This window comes from Pipistrellus hanaki (genome assembly GCF_964339955.1).
Source record: "Pipistrellus hanaki genome assembly, chromosome: 7".
NCBI classification, from domain to species: domain Eukaryota; kingdom Metazoa; phylum Chordata; class Mammalia; order Chiroptera; family Vespertilionidae; genus Pipistrellus; species Pipistrellus hanaki.
In genome coordinates, this window is record NC_140509.1 from 67621479 (window position 1) to 67636786 (window position 15308).

Consider the following 15308-nt stretch of genomic DNA (forward strand, 5'->3'; position numbering starts at 1 on the left):
TCTTCAGTTTTCCTCCTTACATTTCTCACTTGTCTCAGCATAGTCTTATATCTGCAAAGACAATCGTATCTATAAGGAAAGAAAGCTTTGTTCCCTCTGTGTGTTGCCCATTTTTTTTATAGTTTCAAGCAGGAGGGCGTATCTGGTCCTTTTGTTCTATTTTTTGCCAGGGGTGAAAAAAATTGTTTACGTGTCATTTGCTTTTTAATTTTGATTACTGGAGTTTTTTATTTTATGTTAATGAAAACTCTTTAAATGTTCAGGTAGCAAAACTTGTCTATCTTATATAATAAAGAGGTAATATGCAAATTGACCATCACACCTTTGCACAAGATGGCTGTCCTCATGTAATCACAACATGGCTGTCCCCATGTGGTCACAAGATGGCTGGCAGGGGAGGGCCATTAGGGGCAACCAGGCCGGCAGGGAAGGGCAGTTGGGGAGGGACCAGGCCTGCAGAGGAGGGCAGTTGGGGGCAATCAGGCCAGCAGGGGAGCAGTTAGGCGTCAATCAAGCTGGCAGGGGAATGGTTAGGGGGTAATCAGGCTGGCAGGCAGAAGTGGTTAGGGGCAATCAGCCAGGCAGGTAGGAGAGCGGTTGGGAGCCAGCAGTCCCAGATTGTGAGAGGGATGTCTGACTGCCCATTTGTTATAAAACCACTAACTTCAGTACAAATTGACTAAACAGGCAGTTGGACATCCCTCGAGGGGTCCCAGATTGGAGAGGGTGCAGGCTGGGCTGAGGGACACCACCCCTGGTCCCCTCGTGCACGAATTTCATGCACCGGGCCTCTTGTATTTAATAATAGAAGAATGCACAAATAAATTATACTGCTTCATTAGATATGATACTGTAAAGCTTTTAAAAATGATAATTATAGGCTTTGGCTGGATAGTTTAGTTGGTTAGGGCATTGTCCTAATACCCCAAGGTTGTGGGTTCTATTCGTGGTCAGGGCACACATACAAGACTTAACTAGTAAATGCATAAATAAGTAGGACAACAAATCAATCTTTCTCTCTCTCTCTCCCCCCACCCTTCTCTCTCTTAAAAAAGTCAGTAAAGTAAATAAATGAAAATGGTAATTACATTGTTGTAGAAATATGAAAGATATTTTCATTTAAATTATTAAAATGTTAAATTACATTTACACCATAATATCTTGCATAAAATGTATATTAGAATTAGGAGTGATGGAGAAATAGTTTTCACCATTTTGTTTTGGGGAGATAGATTTGTGAATTTTTTTTTTTTTTCATTTTATTTAATTCTGTTATAGTATGCCTTTTTGTTGTGCTTGTTAATCCTTATGCAAGGATATTTTCTGAATTGATTTTTAGAGACAATGGAAGGGAAGGGTGAGACAGAAAGAGAGAAATGTGAGAGAGACACATCCATTGGTTGCCTTCCAATATGCTCTCGGGCCAGGGATTGAGCCTGCAGTCGAGGTTTGTGCCCTTGACCAGAATTGAACCCACAACCCTTCAGTTCACATACTGACACTCTATCCACTTTGCCAAACCAGCTAGGATGCCTTTGATTTTGTGTATCATTTTTTTCTATACATTTATATTTCAAATTAGGCTTTTATGCAATTGCTATATTTACCAGACCAAGATAATGCATGGCTTTCAAGGCTCGATTATAATACTGCCTGGCTGGAAATAATCTGAAATTTCTTCTTTATGGTTTATAGCATTTAATAATTTTACATTTTGCCAGTCACGTTGTCGTATTGCCCAGTATTTGAAATGTATTGTTCAATTTCTTATTTATTTAATGCTACAATTACTAGTTGGTGGCTTAATTATTTCATTACACTCCTGCTATTATGATTTGAACTAATATAGATTCATTTTTCTAGTTGCCCAGCAGGAGGCTGACACGTTCAACCACTACAATGAAACACCTCCATTCCCCGGAATACACCAAAGTCAAGAAGCTTTATGTTCTAACATGCCTCAACAAGGCTCTCTTCAGATTGAGGACTCTGTCCACACAAAAGATTCTTCCATGAAGATGCAGCAAGTGATACAAAGACTCAATTCTGTCACAGTATGTTTATTTTATGCAGTTGAGAAGTTGGAATTTTTAAAACTATTTCTATCCTGTTTTGCATTGCCATGCCAATAAATATTAATTGAATTAAGTAAGTTAGTGTACTTAAAACTAGGCTTTTTTATAGTTGTTTTTTTTCTAGTACTTGTTATAAAATCACTAACTTCAGTGAACAGACTGAACTTAGGATAATCTATCATGTTTTCCTGACTTGATATTTCTGTAAAGATCAGCTTAGGATGTGTTTCTTTATTTAAAAATATCAGTGTGTGGCCCTGGCTTGTGTGGCCCAGTTGGTTGGAGCATCATCCCATGTACCAAAATGTCCTTGATTCAATTCCTGGTCAGGGGACATACCCAGGCTGCAGGTTTGGTTCCCAGTAAGGGGGCATGTGGGAGGCAACCAATTGAGGTCTCCTCACATTGACGTTTCTCTCTCTCTCTCTCTCTCTCTCTCTCTCTCTCTCTCTCTCTCTTTTCCCCTCCCCCCTCTTCTTCTCTCTCTAAAAGTCAATCTAAAATATATATATATATATTATATCAGTGTGTATATGTATATATAGGTATATCACACACACACACCAAACACTAACCTGGGAAAATCTATATATATAAAAGCCTAAGTGACTGTTATGACCAGCCAACGGAACAACTGGCAGGTGCTCAATGCAGGAGCTGCCCTCTAGTGGTCAGTGCACTCCCACAGCCAACTTCCTGTAGCCAGCCAACTTCCCTCAGCCCTTCCCTGCAGTCTGCCAGCCCCTATTGGTTCAGTTTTGTAATCTTGAGGTATTTACAGGACCAGAGTTTGGTTTGCTTATGGAGACTGTCATAGCATTAGCGTTGTTTCAGTGTAAGAAATAAGGTGAGCTCCAAATTTCAGGGGTCCTGGTAGAACACAAAGCACACTCGGGAGCCAGGCAGCAAGGCAGATTTCTTTACTCCTGCAGGAGGGTGTGCAGCACATGGTCACACACTGAGCAGGTGGTCCGGTCCACTCCTCTTTTTATTCCTGACTCACGTGACCTGTCCCTCACTCTTAATTGGAGCTCAGGCACGCAGTCTTTCTCGATTGGCTAATTCAAAGGGAGGTTTAGCCTTTGCCATTTCAAGATGGTGGCCCCCAGGGGAGTTGCAGGTCATGGGGCCATCATGGTGGCTGACAAGTTACGCAGTCCAAAATGGCGGCTTCCAAAACTATTCTTTGACAAAAAGATTACCTGTTTATTCTCACACTCAGTCTAAGGCATCCTTGTTTAATTAATTTTAACATTGGTAAAAATGAAGATGCAGGTCATAGATTTGGGATATATTTTGGAAGTAGATTTGATAGCATTGTAATAATCAGGTTACTATTTAACAGGAAAGGATTAAAGGGAAAGACTAGCTAATATAGGCATGCCACTTACACAGCTTTGCCAAAAAGCTGCATTTAGCACTCCAAGTCTGCTGTCCCATTGACAGAGTGGGGAGAGGCAGGACAAAGCTAGTCAGGGTGCATGCCCAGTGAGGTGTGAGCGACAGGGAGGTGCCTGCTCCTCAGTCAGCCTGGCAGTGAGCGGGGGCCAGAGCAGGGTGACCACTGCCAGCATGCAGAACTTGACTATTTAAACTGCTTGACGCAGAAGCAGGTCTCCTCTCTCTTCTCCCCTCTCCCCCTCTGGCCTGTACCCCTGGGGCTCCCTGGCTCCTGAGGCAGGGCTATGCCCGGCTCCCATGTGGCTCCACAAAATGGACTTATTCCAAGCAACGGTGGAAATCAAGCAGCACCTGCAGGGAGGGGGACATGTTTGTGACCCCACGTCTATGGGTAGTATAAGCATCTTTTCTGTTAAAATGTAAAGCTAATTTGAAGTTTCTTTGCAGCTTGAAACTTCAGAAACTCTACTTCAGGTAAATATTACCTAAAGCAGCTACAGTGATTCGTCTTGTCAGTGAAGGGGAGCAAAGTTTGCCACCCAGAATGTGCCTTCTGGGCTATTTGATGTTAAGCTAATTATTAAGAAACAAAAAATGAAGGAAAACCCTGGGACCCTCCCCCTTTCTTGCAGAAGGGGCACCACAGGGCTGTCACCCACCTCCCAGCCCCGCCATGGTTTCTGGTTTGTTTCTGGGATGTTTGCCTGGTCTTTTCTGCTCCTGTGAGTTTCCCTCCCATCTCCCAGCTGCCTTCTCCTTGGTCCATGAGGGCCCAGAACGCCTTTGCTGCCCAGTGCCTCTGGGTCCATTCTCAGGGCAGCCCGTGCAGTGGGCACTTGTCTCCTGTTATTTCCATTATTAGCCAGTTAGGAGGATTTAGAATGTGGGACGAAAATTACCTTGTGAGTCCCCACCTAAGTATATATGAAATGAAATATCTCTCCCAAATGTTTTTAAATTTAATCACTACCTTTTTATTAACACAAAAATGATTCCCCTCCTAGAGAATTAGTATTTGCATGTTTTGTGCAAAGGTGCTTGTGCCCTGAAAGAGTAGGCAAAACAGTTTTGTAATGAACTTGGCAGAAGTTCAGGTGATCACTTTCCCCTTTTTCTCTATTGGGAATTTGATTAAATTTGTATGCTTTTAGTTTCCCCAGCATGGAGGCCGAAAACTGACGCTGGCAGTGTGTGGTTTTGAATGAAGCAAGCAGAAAAGTGCGTTGTGAAAAGAGGGGAGATCGGTGTAGGGTAGACTATCTTAGCCAATCCTCCTGTTGTTGTAAAATATTAAGCAATTCTTTTCCACAGCATGTATTTCAGAAATAGAGATTGCTTCACTCTTTTTAATGGTTATTATGACTTTTCTTCCTCTAAATTAAGTAGTGAATATATGTAGGCCAACTTTGAAAATACTTTGAGCTCTAATTTCAAATCACTGTAATATTTAGTTATCTCAGACCTTAAAAATGAATTATCTGCTGGATGTTGCTACTCATCCTGAACATTTGATAGTTTCTAAAGAAATGTGTCAGGAGAGAGCAGAATTAGCAAAAACAAAACAAAACAAAACGAAACAAAAAAAATGCTTTAGGAAGAACATATAATTATAGATTACAGTTGTTTTTTGTTTTTTTTTGAACAACATTTTATTTAAAAAGTGTGACAAGTCTTTCTGTTTGAGTGGAAGTATTTAAGTATCCTATTCTAGGCTTCCTGGTGTTCTTTTAACTTTAGCACAAATAAACTTCTGAAGAGGAAGATTGAAGCGTGAGTGTGTGTGTGCGTGTGTGTGTGTGTGTGTGTGTCCCCAGAATACACCTGTTCTTTTGCACCAGATTTCAAAATGTATTGTTTGCCATGTAGGATAAAAATTTTCAAGAACACAGAAGTAAAACTGAAAAATGATTCTAAAAAGAGAAGTGGACTAAAGAATTAAATGATAAATATGTCATTTTGTTTATAGTAGTTTAAAAGTATAGCTCTCTGAAAACTTTACTGCATCATCATACTGCATTACAGGTGTCTCATTCCTCTTCTAGTGATGTTAATAACTAATATTTATGTGGCACATGCATAGCACTGTATGGTTTCCCTTTGCCAACATACTCTATTCAGTCCATTGCTTTTATTTTCTTTTTTAAGTGTTTGATTGATTTTTAAAGAGAAAGGAATGGAGAGAGAGAAAGAAGCATCAGTTGACTGCCTCCTGCACACCAACCGCTGAGGATCAAGCTGGAACCCTGGTATGTGCCCTGACCAGGAATCAAACCGGCAGCCTTTTGGTAAATGGGACGACACCCACCAACTGAGCCACACCTCCAGGACTAATCATTTCTTCTAACCTAGTGCTCTATGGTTAGCACATGTGACTAGCACTCTATCCAGTTCATCTTTATTTCTCACACAACACATTCCCATTGAAGCATACATACTACTTTTATTATCTCCATTTAAAGATGGAAAGCAAACCTAAAAAATGTTAGATGATTTCATTGTTATCTTAGGTATGATATTAATATAAATAGTCAACATTAACTTTGATCAGTGTTTGATAATGGCTGTCATGGCTCAGTGGTTGAGCATCGATCTAGGAACCAGGAGGTCAAGGTTTGATTCCCCGTCAGGTCAGCGCACATGCCCAGGTTGCAGTCTCGATCCCCAGTAGGGGGTGTGCAGGAGGAAGCTGATAGATCCATTTTGACTCTCTCATCATTGATGTTTATATATATCTCTCCCTCTTCTTTCCTCTTTGAAATAAACAAAAATATAATTTTCAATGGCTCCTCATAAAATTTTTTATTTTTTTCGTATTTATTTATTTTTTTAGAGATGGAGAGAAAGGGGGGAGGGAGGAAGAGGGAAAGGAGGAGAAGGAGGAAGAGGAGGAGGAGGAGGAGGAGGAGGAGGAGGAGGAGGAGGAGAAGGAGGAGGAGGAGGAGGAGGAGGAGGAGGAGGAGGAGGAGGAGGAGGAAAAGGAAAGCATCAGTGTGTTCCACTTATTTATGCATTCATTGTTGCTGCTTGTATGTGCTGTGACCGGGAATCAAACCCGAAACCTTTTGGTGTATGGGATGACACCGCACCTGCCCAGGGCTTAGAGAACTTTTAAAGCTGGGTAATTGTTTAGCACTGATGTGGCATTTGACCTGATCTAACTACTTTGAAAAATATTTTTCTCTTTTATGAGATGATATCATAAGAGTTTTAAAAACGTTAAGACTATATTATTACTATATGGTCTTAATTAGTTGACTATTTTGCCAAATATGTAAATAGGTCTTTGCCTCAAGAGAAAATCTCTATAAGAAATACCATTTACTATCACTTTGAAAGAAGAGAAGTGTTTACAAATAATGAGTCAGATAAAGGGCACGTAACCGCAATCTACTATTTAATACAAAACATCAAAAGGGGATTTTTAAATGCTTATACAGGGAAGTCTTCTGTGTGGTTTGATCATTTTTAAGAAAAGTGAGAAAAAAGCCAGCTATTTTCACATACAAGGATTTATATACCATAAACTATCATTTAACATTTTGTTAATTCATAAATTATATTTTGTCAGTAAAATTAGAAATTCAAACTTTCAGATTTTTCAAAATTGGATCACACTTTCTTGTGATTTTGAAAGTGACAAAAATAATAAATATATAATGAATAATTTATTAATAATGAACAAAACTAGGTTATTCCCAAAATTGTAAGTTATAAGATGAATTTACTAGTAAACATTTAATACATTTCTGTGAGCTATTCTTATTTTTCTGAAGTTATACTATCCTACTTTTATGTATTTCATTTCTGAGGGAGACCATTGTACTCAGGTAATCAGTTGTTTTGTTTTATAGAACATTGTTTTTTCAGAAATATTGCTTCATCATTACTTTAATGCTGTTTTTAAATAGTGTCTTAAGAATAAGGCTTTTCGATGCAGTGGAAATTGTTTCACTTGGCAGGTTAGGTTGCAGCTGTGTTATCTATGTCACCATGATGTATATAAACAAGAATATTACAGGTGTTTTCTGTGCAGGCTTTTTAAAGGAAGTACCTGCTACTTCACAAATGCTAGAGAAATGTGGGTCTGAAACATTTTAACTCTTTCTTAATTGAAAGCTGTCAAGGAGTTACTTTCATTTTTTGCATTTCTTTGCATAACTGTTAAGACCACTCCATTTTGTGCTATGAATAATGTCAGTTCCATAATAAGCTAACTTGTTTTATTTAATAAGGCTGGTTTACTTTAATTTAATTACACTTTCATTGCCATTGTTTTCCTTCCTTGATAAAAAATACTATTCTGTTTTGTAAACTTTGAAAATCAAGCATATAAATCATTACCACTCCCTTTCACCTACCATGTGTCATCGTTTGCATTGTAAGCAAATCTTTCTCATACAGCTTTTGCATCAGTAACCCAGGAAATTACGCTTTTGTTTCTGACTTGCCTTTCCTATTACAGGTCAACAAAAATCTCTCTTTTACTTCAACATCAGCCTCCTCACAACAGTCTAAGTTAAGACAGTCAGACTTGCTGGACACTCAGCGTCTGAGTCAATTTGGTTTCGCTCAGACTGGTGAGCCCCTTTCTTATGACTACTCTTTTAAATGTTCACATGCTATTTTCTTCATGAGGATTGTTTATTTCATTTTAGAAATATAGCTCATAGCATTGTAATAGTCTGCTTTCATACTTGAATTATATTCTAGCATCTTTTTTTCTTCTTCAAAATTCACAAGTTATTTCAAAAGCAAATTTGAACTTGGTAACTTTAATAGTAAATACTCTCAACCTCTATTCCATTGAACAGGTAACAAACTAAAAACAGCAAAACATGTGAGTTTTAAACATGTATACAATTAAATCTGATTCTGTTTCCCTTAGGTAAAAGACCATAATTGATTTTATATGTTATAATCTACTTCAAGGAATTCAAGGTAAAATGTGTTTTGGCAGAAACAGGCTCCAACCTGTCAGTGATATCATGTTCTTCAAAGTTGGCAAAGTAATAAGATATGTAAAGAAGCTAGTTGTAAAAATCTACATGAATCACTGAGTTGAAATGAACTATACAATGCAAATTTTTAGGCTAATGTTTTAAAATAATTTGAATAAGGTTTTCAAAGGACATCAAAGAGAAAGCATTTATGTGAGAATGTGACTTTGGGGATGGACAGATGGCTATTTCTATTCACTAGCTGTATGTTTTTGACAATATTTTGTATATTATTGAATTGTTTTAAAAATTGAGGCAACTGAGAATATCTAATTATCTTCAACAAAAAGATCATAAGAAACTTTAGCTTGAAAAGACTGACATAATTTACTTAGAAATTTGGGGACAATATTACTTTTCTAGTTTGAAAGTGTTTGCAGTTTACATATACAAGTTATTTTAATATTGCTTTATAAGTTACATATTATAGTGGGAAAATATTTGGATCAAGATTTTTATGTTCACTCCTGGTTGTGCCTTTTTTTTTTTTTTTTTTTTTTATAACTTATTACCTGTGAACTTAAGAATATTCACTTTGCCGAAACCGGTTTGGCTCAGTGGATAGAGCGTTGGTCTGCGGACTGAAAGGTCCGAGGTTCGATTCCGGTCAAGGGCATGTACATTGGTTGCGGGCACATCCCCAGTACGGGGTGTGCAAGAGGCAGCTGGTTAATGTTTCTCTCTCATCGACGTTTCTAGCTCTCTATCCCTCTCTCCTTCTCTCTGTAAAAAAATCAATAAAATATATTAAAAAAAAAGAATATTCACTTGGAAAGTAGAAATGATATTTACATTATATTCTGAAATTCAAATTACATATCACCTATGAAACACTTTGTAAGCATAAGGCACTATACAATTATAACATACTTAAACTGTAAACATGAGTATATATAAGCTAGCTTTGAAAAGACATTGTTCTCTAATTTCAAATGAATATAATGATTAAGTTATCCCAAACATCAGCTATCTTAAATTTCTAATGTTCCAGATATCTGCTAGGATTTGGAGCAAAGTGCTATTGCTTCTTATGTACAGTAGGGGGCACACCATCTGCTCTTCCTGTAGACTCCTTCTCTAACTAGATATTGGTTTGTCTTCAGATCATGTCATTTTAATGACTAGGAGAGAGAGAATATGTTCCTACTATCACCTTTCTCCTGAATCTAAATTCTTCTGGGGACAAATTTTTCATTCCACACTTTAGGATTAAAGGCATGGAACGGAAATGTTTGGTTGAATTAATATATTAAAATTCACTCAAGTATTGTCTTAAGTTTGTCAGCTAACAAGATGTAGATGATAGATATAAAATTCTTTTCTGTAAAGGGAAAGAGAAGAGAGGATAGATAGGAAGGCCTTTGAAATGAAAGAGGGTTTATCAGTGGGACAGATAAAGGGTAAAGAAAAAGAATAAAAGGAAAGCTGGGTATGATAAAGACAAGCCTTACAAGCTTTACCATAGTACATAGGATTGTCTCCACTTGCCTTCAGTTTTCTCTGGCCAAATAGGCCTTGCATTGGGGTATTTATATCATGCATGTCCCTCCATGTGTCCTCTACCTCAGAAGCATTACCATTAAGCCATGTTATATACATGATGACAGCACTTCACTTGATTTTATTTTAGTTGTCCATATGCCTGATCTCATTTTAAGGCATATCCTTTCTATAAAACTTATTGATATATCACACATAGAAAAATTATAAAAGCAGAATATGTAGTTTGTTGCAAAATTGCTAAGTTGATCAATTTTCTTCATGAAAAAGCCAATCTTTTCAGGGGGGGAATCTTGCTCTAGGAAACAGATGAACTAGTTTCTACAACTGACTCCATTTCCGCTTCCACTCTTGTCACTTAGCTTATTCTCCCCATCGGAGCCAACACATTTCTTTGAGAGATGAATTAGATCATATGACTACCCTGCCTAACTGGCTGTCACAATTAGAATGGGTTCCAGAGTCCTTCCCCTGTCTTGTAAAACCATCCATAGCCTTGCCTTCGTCTTCATCATAGGCCTCATCAGCAAGTGGGGTTTCACGAGAGCCCACAGAGCCAAGAAGCGGGTAACCAAGCGCACACGCCTGGGAGAGAGCTTGGCATAGCTGGGGAATGGTTTGAGTCTTAAGTTTAGCTGAAGGAGATGGTGAGATAGATGTGTTAGGAAAAACTGAATCTGTAAAAGTAGGTTGGGTCAAGTTGTGCCCTCCTGAGGAATTCACATTATATTGTCTAAAAAAATAGACTCTCCAAAGGTCTGAGTATGAAAAAGGTGATAAAATGTGTTTTTTAAAAATATTGCTGCTGCCCTGGTCAGGTTGCTTGGTTGACTGGTGCGTTGTCCCATGCACCAAAAAGGTTGAGGGTTCAATTCCTGATTGGGGCACGTATGGGAGGCAACCAATCGATGTGTCTCTCTGACATCAATATTTCTCTCTCTAAAGTCAATTTAAAAATCGTATCCTTGGGTGAGGATTTTAAAAATATATACTAGTATACAACTGGTGGGGTAGAGAGAAAAAAATCTGGATACAACTCTTAAGAGATACTTTAGGAACTTTTCATTAGACTGTCACTATCTTAATTAGAAAATAATACATCTGTTAATCCTATTAAAAACAAAAATACATCTATCACAAGTAATTTGTATAAGAAAGGAAATCGTATAATTTTATTTTCTAGATATTCTATATAATAAAAGGCTAATATGTAAATCGACTGAATAGTGGAACAATTGATCGCTATGATATGCACTGACCATCAGGGGCAGACGCTAAACCCAGGAGCTCAGCCAGAAGCCAGGCTCATAGCTGACAAGTGCAGGGGTGGTGCAGAAGCTTCTCCCGTTCAACTGCCAGCTTAGGATGTCTGACTGCTGGGCAGGACGGGCAGTGGGCCTAAGCTGATAGTTTGACATCCCCTGAGGGACCCGGACTGTGCTGCGAGAGGGTGCAGGCTGGGCTGAGGGTGGACCCTCCTCTCCCCGCCCCCCAACTGCACAGATTTTATACACCGGACCTCTAGTACTTTAATAAAGCTAGGGGAAAAGAAAAGAAAATTGTAATTTTAACATTTTACTTACGTAATTTATAGCTTATAATGTGTCAGCATGTAGTGAACATGCTATACTATATCTTCAATGAATTCAGCAAGTTCTCTGCAGAGGAATGTTGTTCTGTGATGGCTGGTCAAAATCTCAGAACCCATTCAATCATCTCAGGAGTTCTTATAATAGGAGTAAATGTTTAAATGTGAGTTATTCAGTAAAAAATACAATTAATCAGCAGAGGGAGGGGCAGGATGTAGTTAGCCACTGGGGGGTAATTGTATTATCTTTGCGTGTTTGTGTTTGAAGGACAGCGTGTCTCATTTTTAAAAATGTGGTATATCTTTTCACAGCATTGTGTGAAATTCAGTTCATTTTCAATAGATGAGTGATACAAAATGAAATGAATCATTTTATTAGTATGACTTTATTAGCATAATCTTCATATTACCTTTTTTAGTTGTAGACTTGGAGTTTGATGGGGGAGGCAGTGTAACATGGCTTTCAAAAACAACCAGTAGCTTCTGTCTTCATATTTTTGTACTCTCCATTAGATTATATAAATAAGTATTAAACTTGATAACCAGTCATTAAATCTAACTTTTTACCACATCCTAAATGGTCAAGATACTTGATTTAGACAACATCATAACATCATTCTAATGACTTCAGTATTGGTTATTAGATCTGTCCAGTTAACTTTCATGCTTTTACATTTTGAATATTATTTAAAGAGCTGTATTTTTGCATTTACTTTGCACATCTTTGCCAAGTGTATGTGTGTGTTTGTGTGTGTGTGTATTCCTTTAACGAGGAATAAAAAAATTAACTCTTAAAATTAGGAGGTATTTTTCTAGTTAAATTTTATTGGTTTCAACATTTCAGTATTTCTTAAGATTTAATTTTTACAGGGAAGTACAAAACTTTTCAAATACATTTACTGAAATGTAAAATGAATTCTGCCTTGGTCATAATTTCACCAAAGATTCTGCGATTATAACCAGTTGTAGAAGGTAGATTGCAAGTAAGCTGGAAACAAGATGATTCTTATATTTCAAAAGAAGAAAAGAAAACATTTTGGCAAAAATTAGGAATCAGAATGACTCTCAATAAAGACAGTTGATGTAGAAAGGGGGTTTCCATTTTAAGGAAGCTAAAATGAACTTCAAAGATCTTTCTCATCGCATCAGAATTGACAGAGTGTTCTGTTAGTATTACATAATGAACTTTAAACTGTTAATTGAAAAAGAATGTTTTATTGAATGCTGATTTCAAACCTCCAGAAATCCAAGATGTAAGTGTAGATTTTGGAATGGGTGAAAGGAGTGAATTTATTACAATAAATATAATCTACTTAATATAGAATTAACTGATTTTCTGTAGACAGACCTCTTTAAATGTAGTTTATGGTACCAAAAAGAAAAATATTTTTATTATGCAATTTTTAAAAGCAAGAATTTGTTGAGTATGAATTGAGGGCAAGTGCATTGTGATGGAAAACACTGTTTTTGGGGTTCAGAAGGCAAAAAGGGTTGGGCATGAGTCCTAGTCAGCCACTTCCCAGTATTATCTTGGGAGTTGACTTTATTTCTCCAGGCATAATATTTCTATTTTCTACATAAGATGAATTTCTTACTTCATAGAATTGTGAGGATCAGAAAAGTATTTTAAATACTTTGAAATGCATAAGATATTGTGAGACTAAACAACATGAGATTTTTATGGGAGATATTTTGATTTTTTTTTAAAGTTTGATCCTTTGCATTGTGCCCACAGGAATGGAGGAAATCTTAAGACATGACTTAATAAAATATCTTAAGTGATTATTATAGAAAAAAAGAACATGTCAGAGAAGCAAATAAAGGACATAGGATTTTTAGAAGCATGCCGAAAAAGACAGTAAGAAGAAATAGTTTTAAGAGGAAAGCTTTCAAACAAGTATCTCAAACTTTAAATAATCCACTGGAACCCACTTGTGAAACTTCGGTTTTCCTTATAAATGCCAGTCAACATGAAAACCCTGCAGGTAGAATTATTTTCATATTTGGATTTTTCTGGACACAGATTGAAAGACCTTGATCATGTGGATTTATTTCCTTTAACATATAGCTATTTTATATTTCCCTCTCACAAAGACAGAGATTTCATTTGTTCTACCTTTTTTTGTATCATTCATAATTAGATTATCTAAAATTGATATTTGTTAAATTAAAAGATTAAGGTACTATTTTAGTAACTAATATCAGTACTGTACTAAATATTCTCCAGTGATCTAAGTTAATTCATTTACTAAAGTTTAAAACCTTCACTTGGAATAAAAGTCCTTTTATTTACTGAAATAATGTCATATGAATTAGTAAATTGTTCCGAGCTCTATTAATAAAGTATATTCTAATATTTATTATTCCCTAGTTTAAAAATCATTTTAATTAACTCTTAAATATTAATACACGTAATGAGTGCTTCTTCATGCACAGGGGCATGCATTTAATATTAATGTCCCCATTGAGATACAAAATTTCACCTAATATGTTTTGAGGGGAGAATATGAATGCAAATTCTTCTCATTTAAATGTTCTGATGTGAATGAGCTTAAATTTGCTATTTCCTAGCCATTTATTTTGTAAAGAGTTATTTCATATGATATTTATATAGTATAAATAGTCCAAACCTTACAATTTTCAGCCCTTTTCTCCAATCTATTAAACACAGAAAACTTACTTGAAGCTATTCTTTTTCAGGCACATTTCTGTTGTGTGTGTGTGTGTGTGTGTGTGCGCTCTCGCATGCGTGTGTGTTGTGTGTTGGGTTTATGAACCTACTAAATTTGGTTGTCCAAGCAGATGTAGCATTTGCCCAGAAGATTAATTTTAAAAGTGAAATAATTATATTCATATTCAGTGAAAAAAAAATGTAATTGAACCATAAACTAAAATTTAATGAATATGAAAACCGTATAATTTAATGTAAATGTAGCCAAAATATATGCCAGATTATTGAATTTGTATTTTAGAGATATTCTGATGTTTTAACAATTTCTTAATTTATCTTTTTTGCATTTTGAATTTTATAGTATTTTCTTACATATATTGTATCATCTTATTTTTAAAGGTCAAATGTAAACTTTTAAAAAATATGTAATTTATTGATTTTTTACAGAGAGGAAGGGAGAGGGATAGAAAGTTAGAAACATCGATGAGAGAGAAATATTGATCAGCTGCCTCCTGCACATCTCCTACTGGGGATGTGCCTACAACCAAGGTAAATGCCCTTGATCTGAATCAAACCCGGGACCTTTCAATCCACAGGCTGACCCTCTGTTCACTGAGCTAAACCAGTTAGGGCTCAAATGTAAAATTTTGGGGGATTTATTGTCATATATGTGGCTCTGAAGTATGAAATCTAATCACAGAAACGATAATTCAGTCTCAAAATTGTGTAGCAAGATAGGTCAGCTAACCACTTTTTGTTGTGCATGTGACAGAAATGTAATCATTTTCATGAGTGAGCCTAAGTTTCCTGAAAGAAGCTTCTATATTTTACCCTTCTGTCTGATTTCTGATGATGGCATTACCCTTCTTTCAGGTGGAAATTGTAGGCATCTTTGACTCCTCCTTCTCATTTCCTTTTTTGAACTAGTCATTCTCAGTCTTCCCACTATTTTCAGTCTCTTTTCACCAATCATCCTGTTGGTTTGTTTATTTGTTAATCCTCACCCAAGTATATTTTTTCCATTGATTTCCTAGAGAGAGTAGAAGGGAAGTAGGGGGAGAGAGAGAGAGAAACAT

At 36.6% G+C, this 15308-nt stretch overlaps 1 protein-coding gene across 8 annotated transcripts in view; it reads left to right on the forward strand.

The window, feature by feature from the left end:
* AHI1 (Abelson helper integration site 1) overlaps positions 1–15308 on the forward strand; it is a 139959-nt gene that overhangs the window by 51871 nt on the left and 72780 nt on the right. For all 8 annotated transcript variants that reach the window (XR_014795469.1, XR_014795470.1, XR_014795471.1 and 5 more), the window contains exons 19-20: positions 1864–2054; positions 7939–8053. Coding sequence is in view for 4 of the 8 variants with exons in the window: in XM_084889392.1 (XP_084745518.1) it covers positions 1864–2054; positions 7939–8053 (306 nt within the window). In the remaining 4 variants the exon portion in view is untranslated. The remainder of the gene's footprint in view (positions 1–1863; positions 2055–7938; positions 8054–15308) is intronic.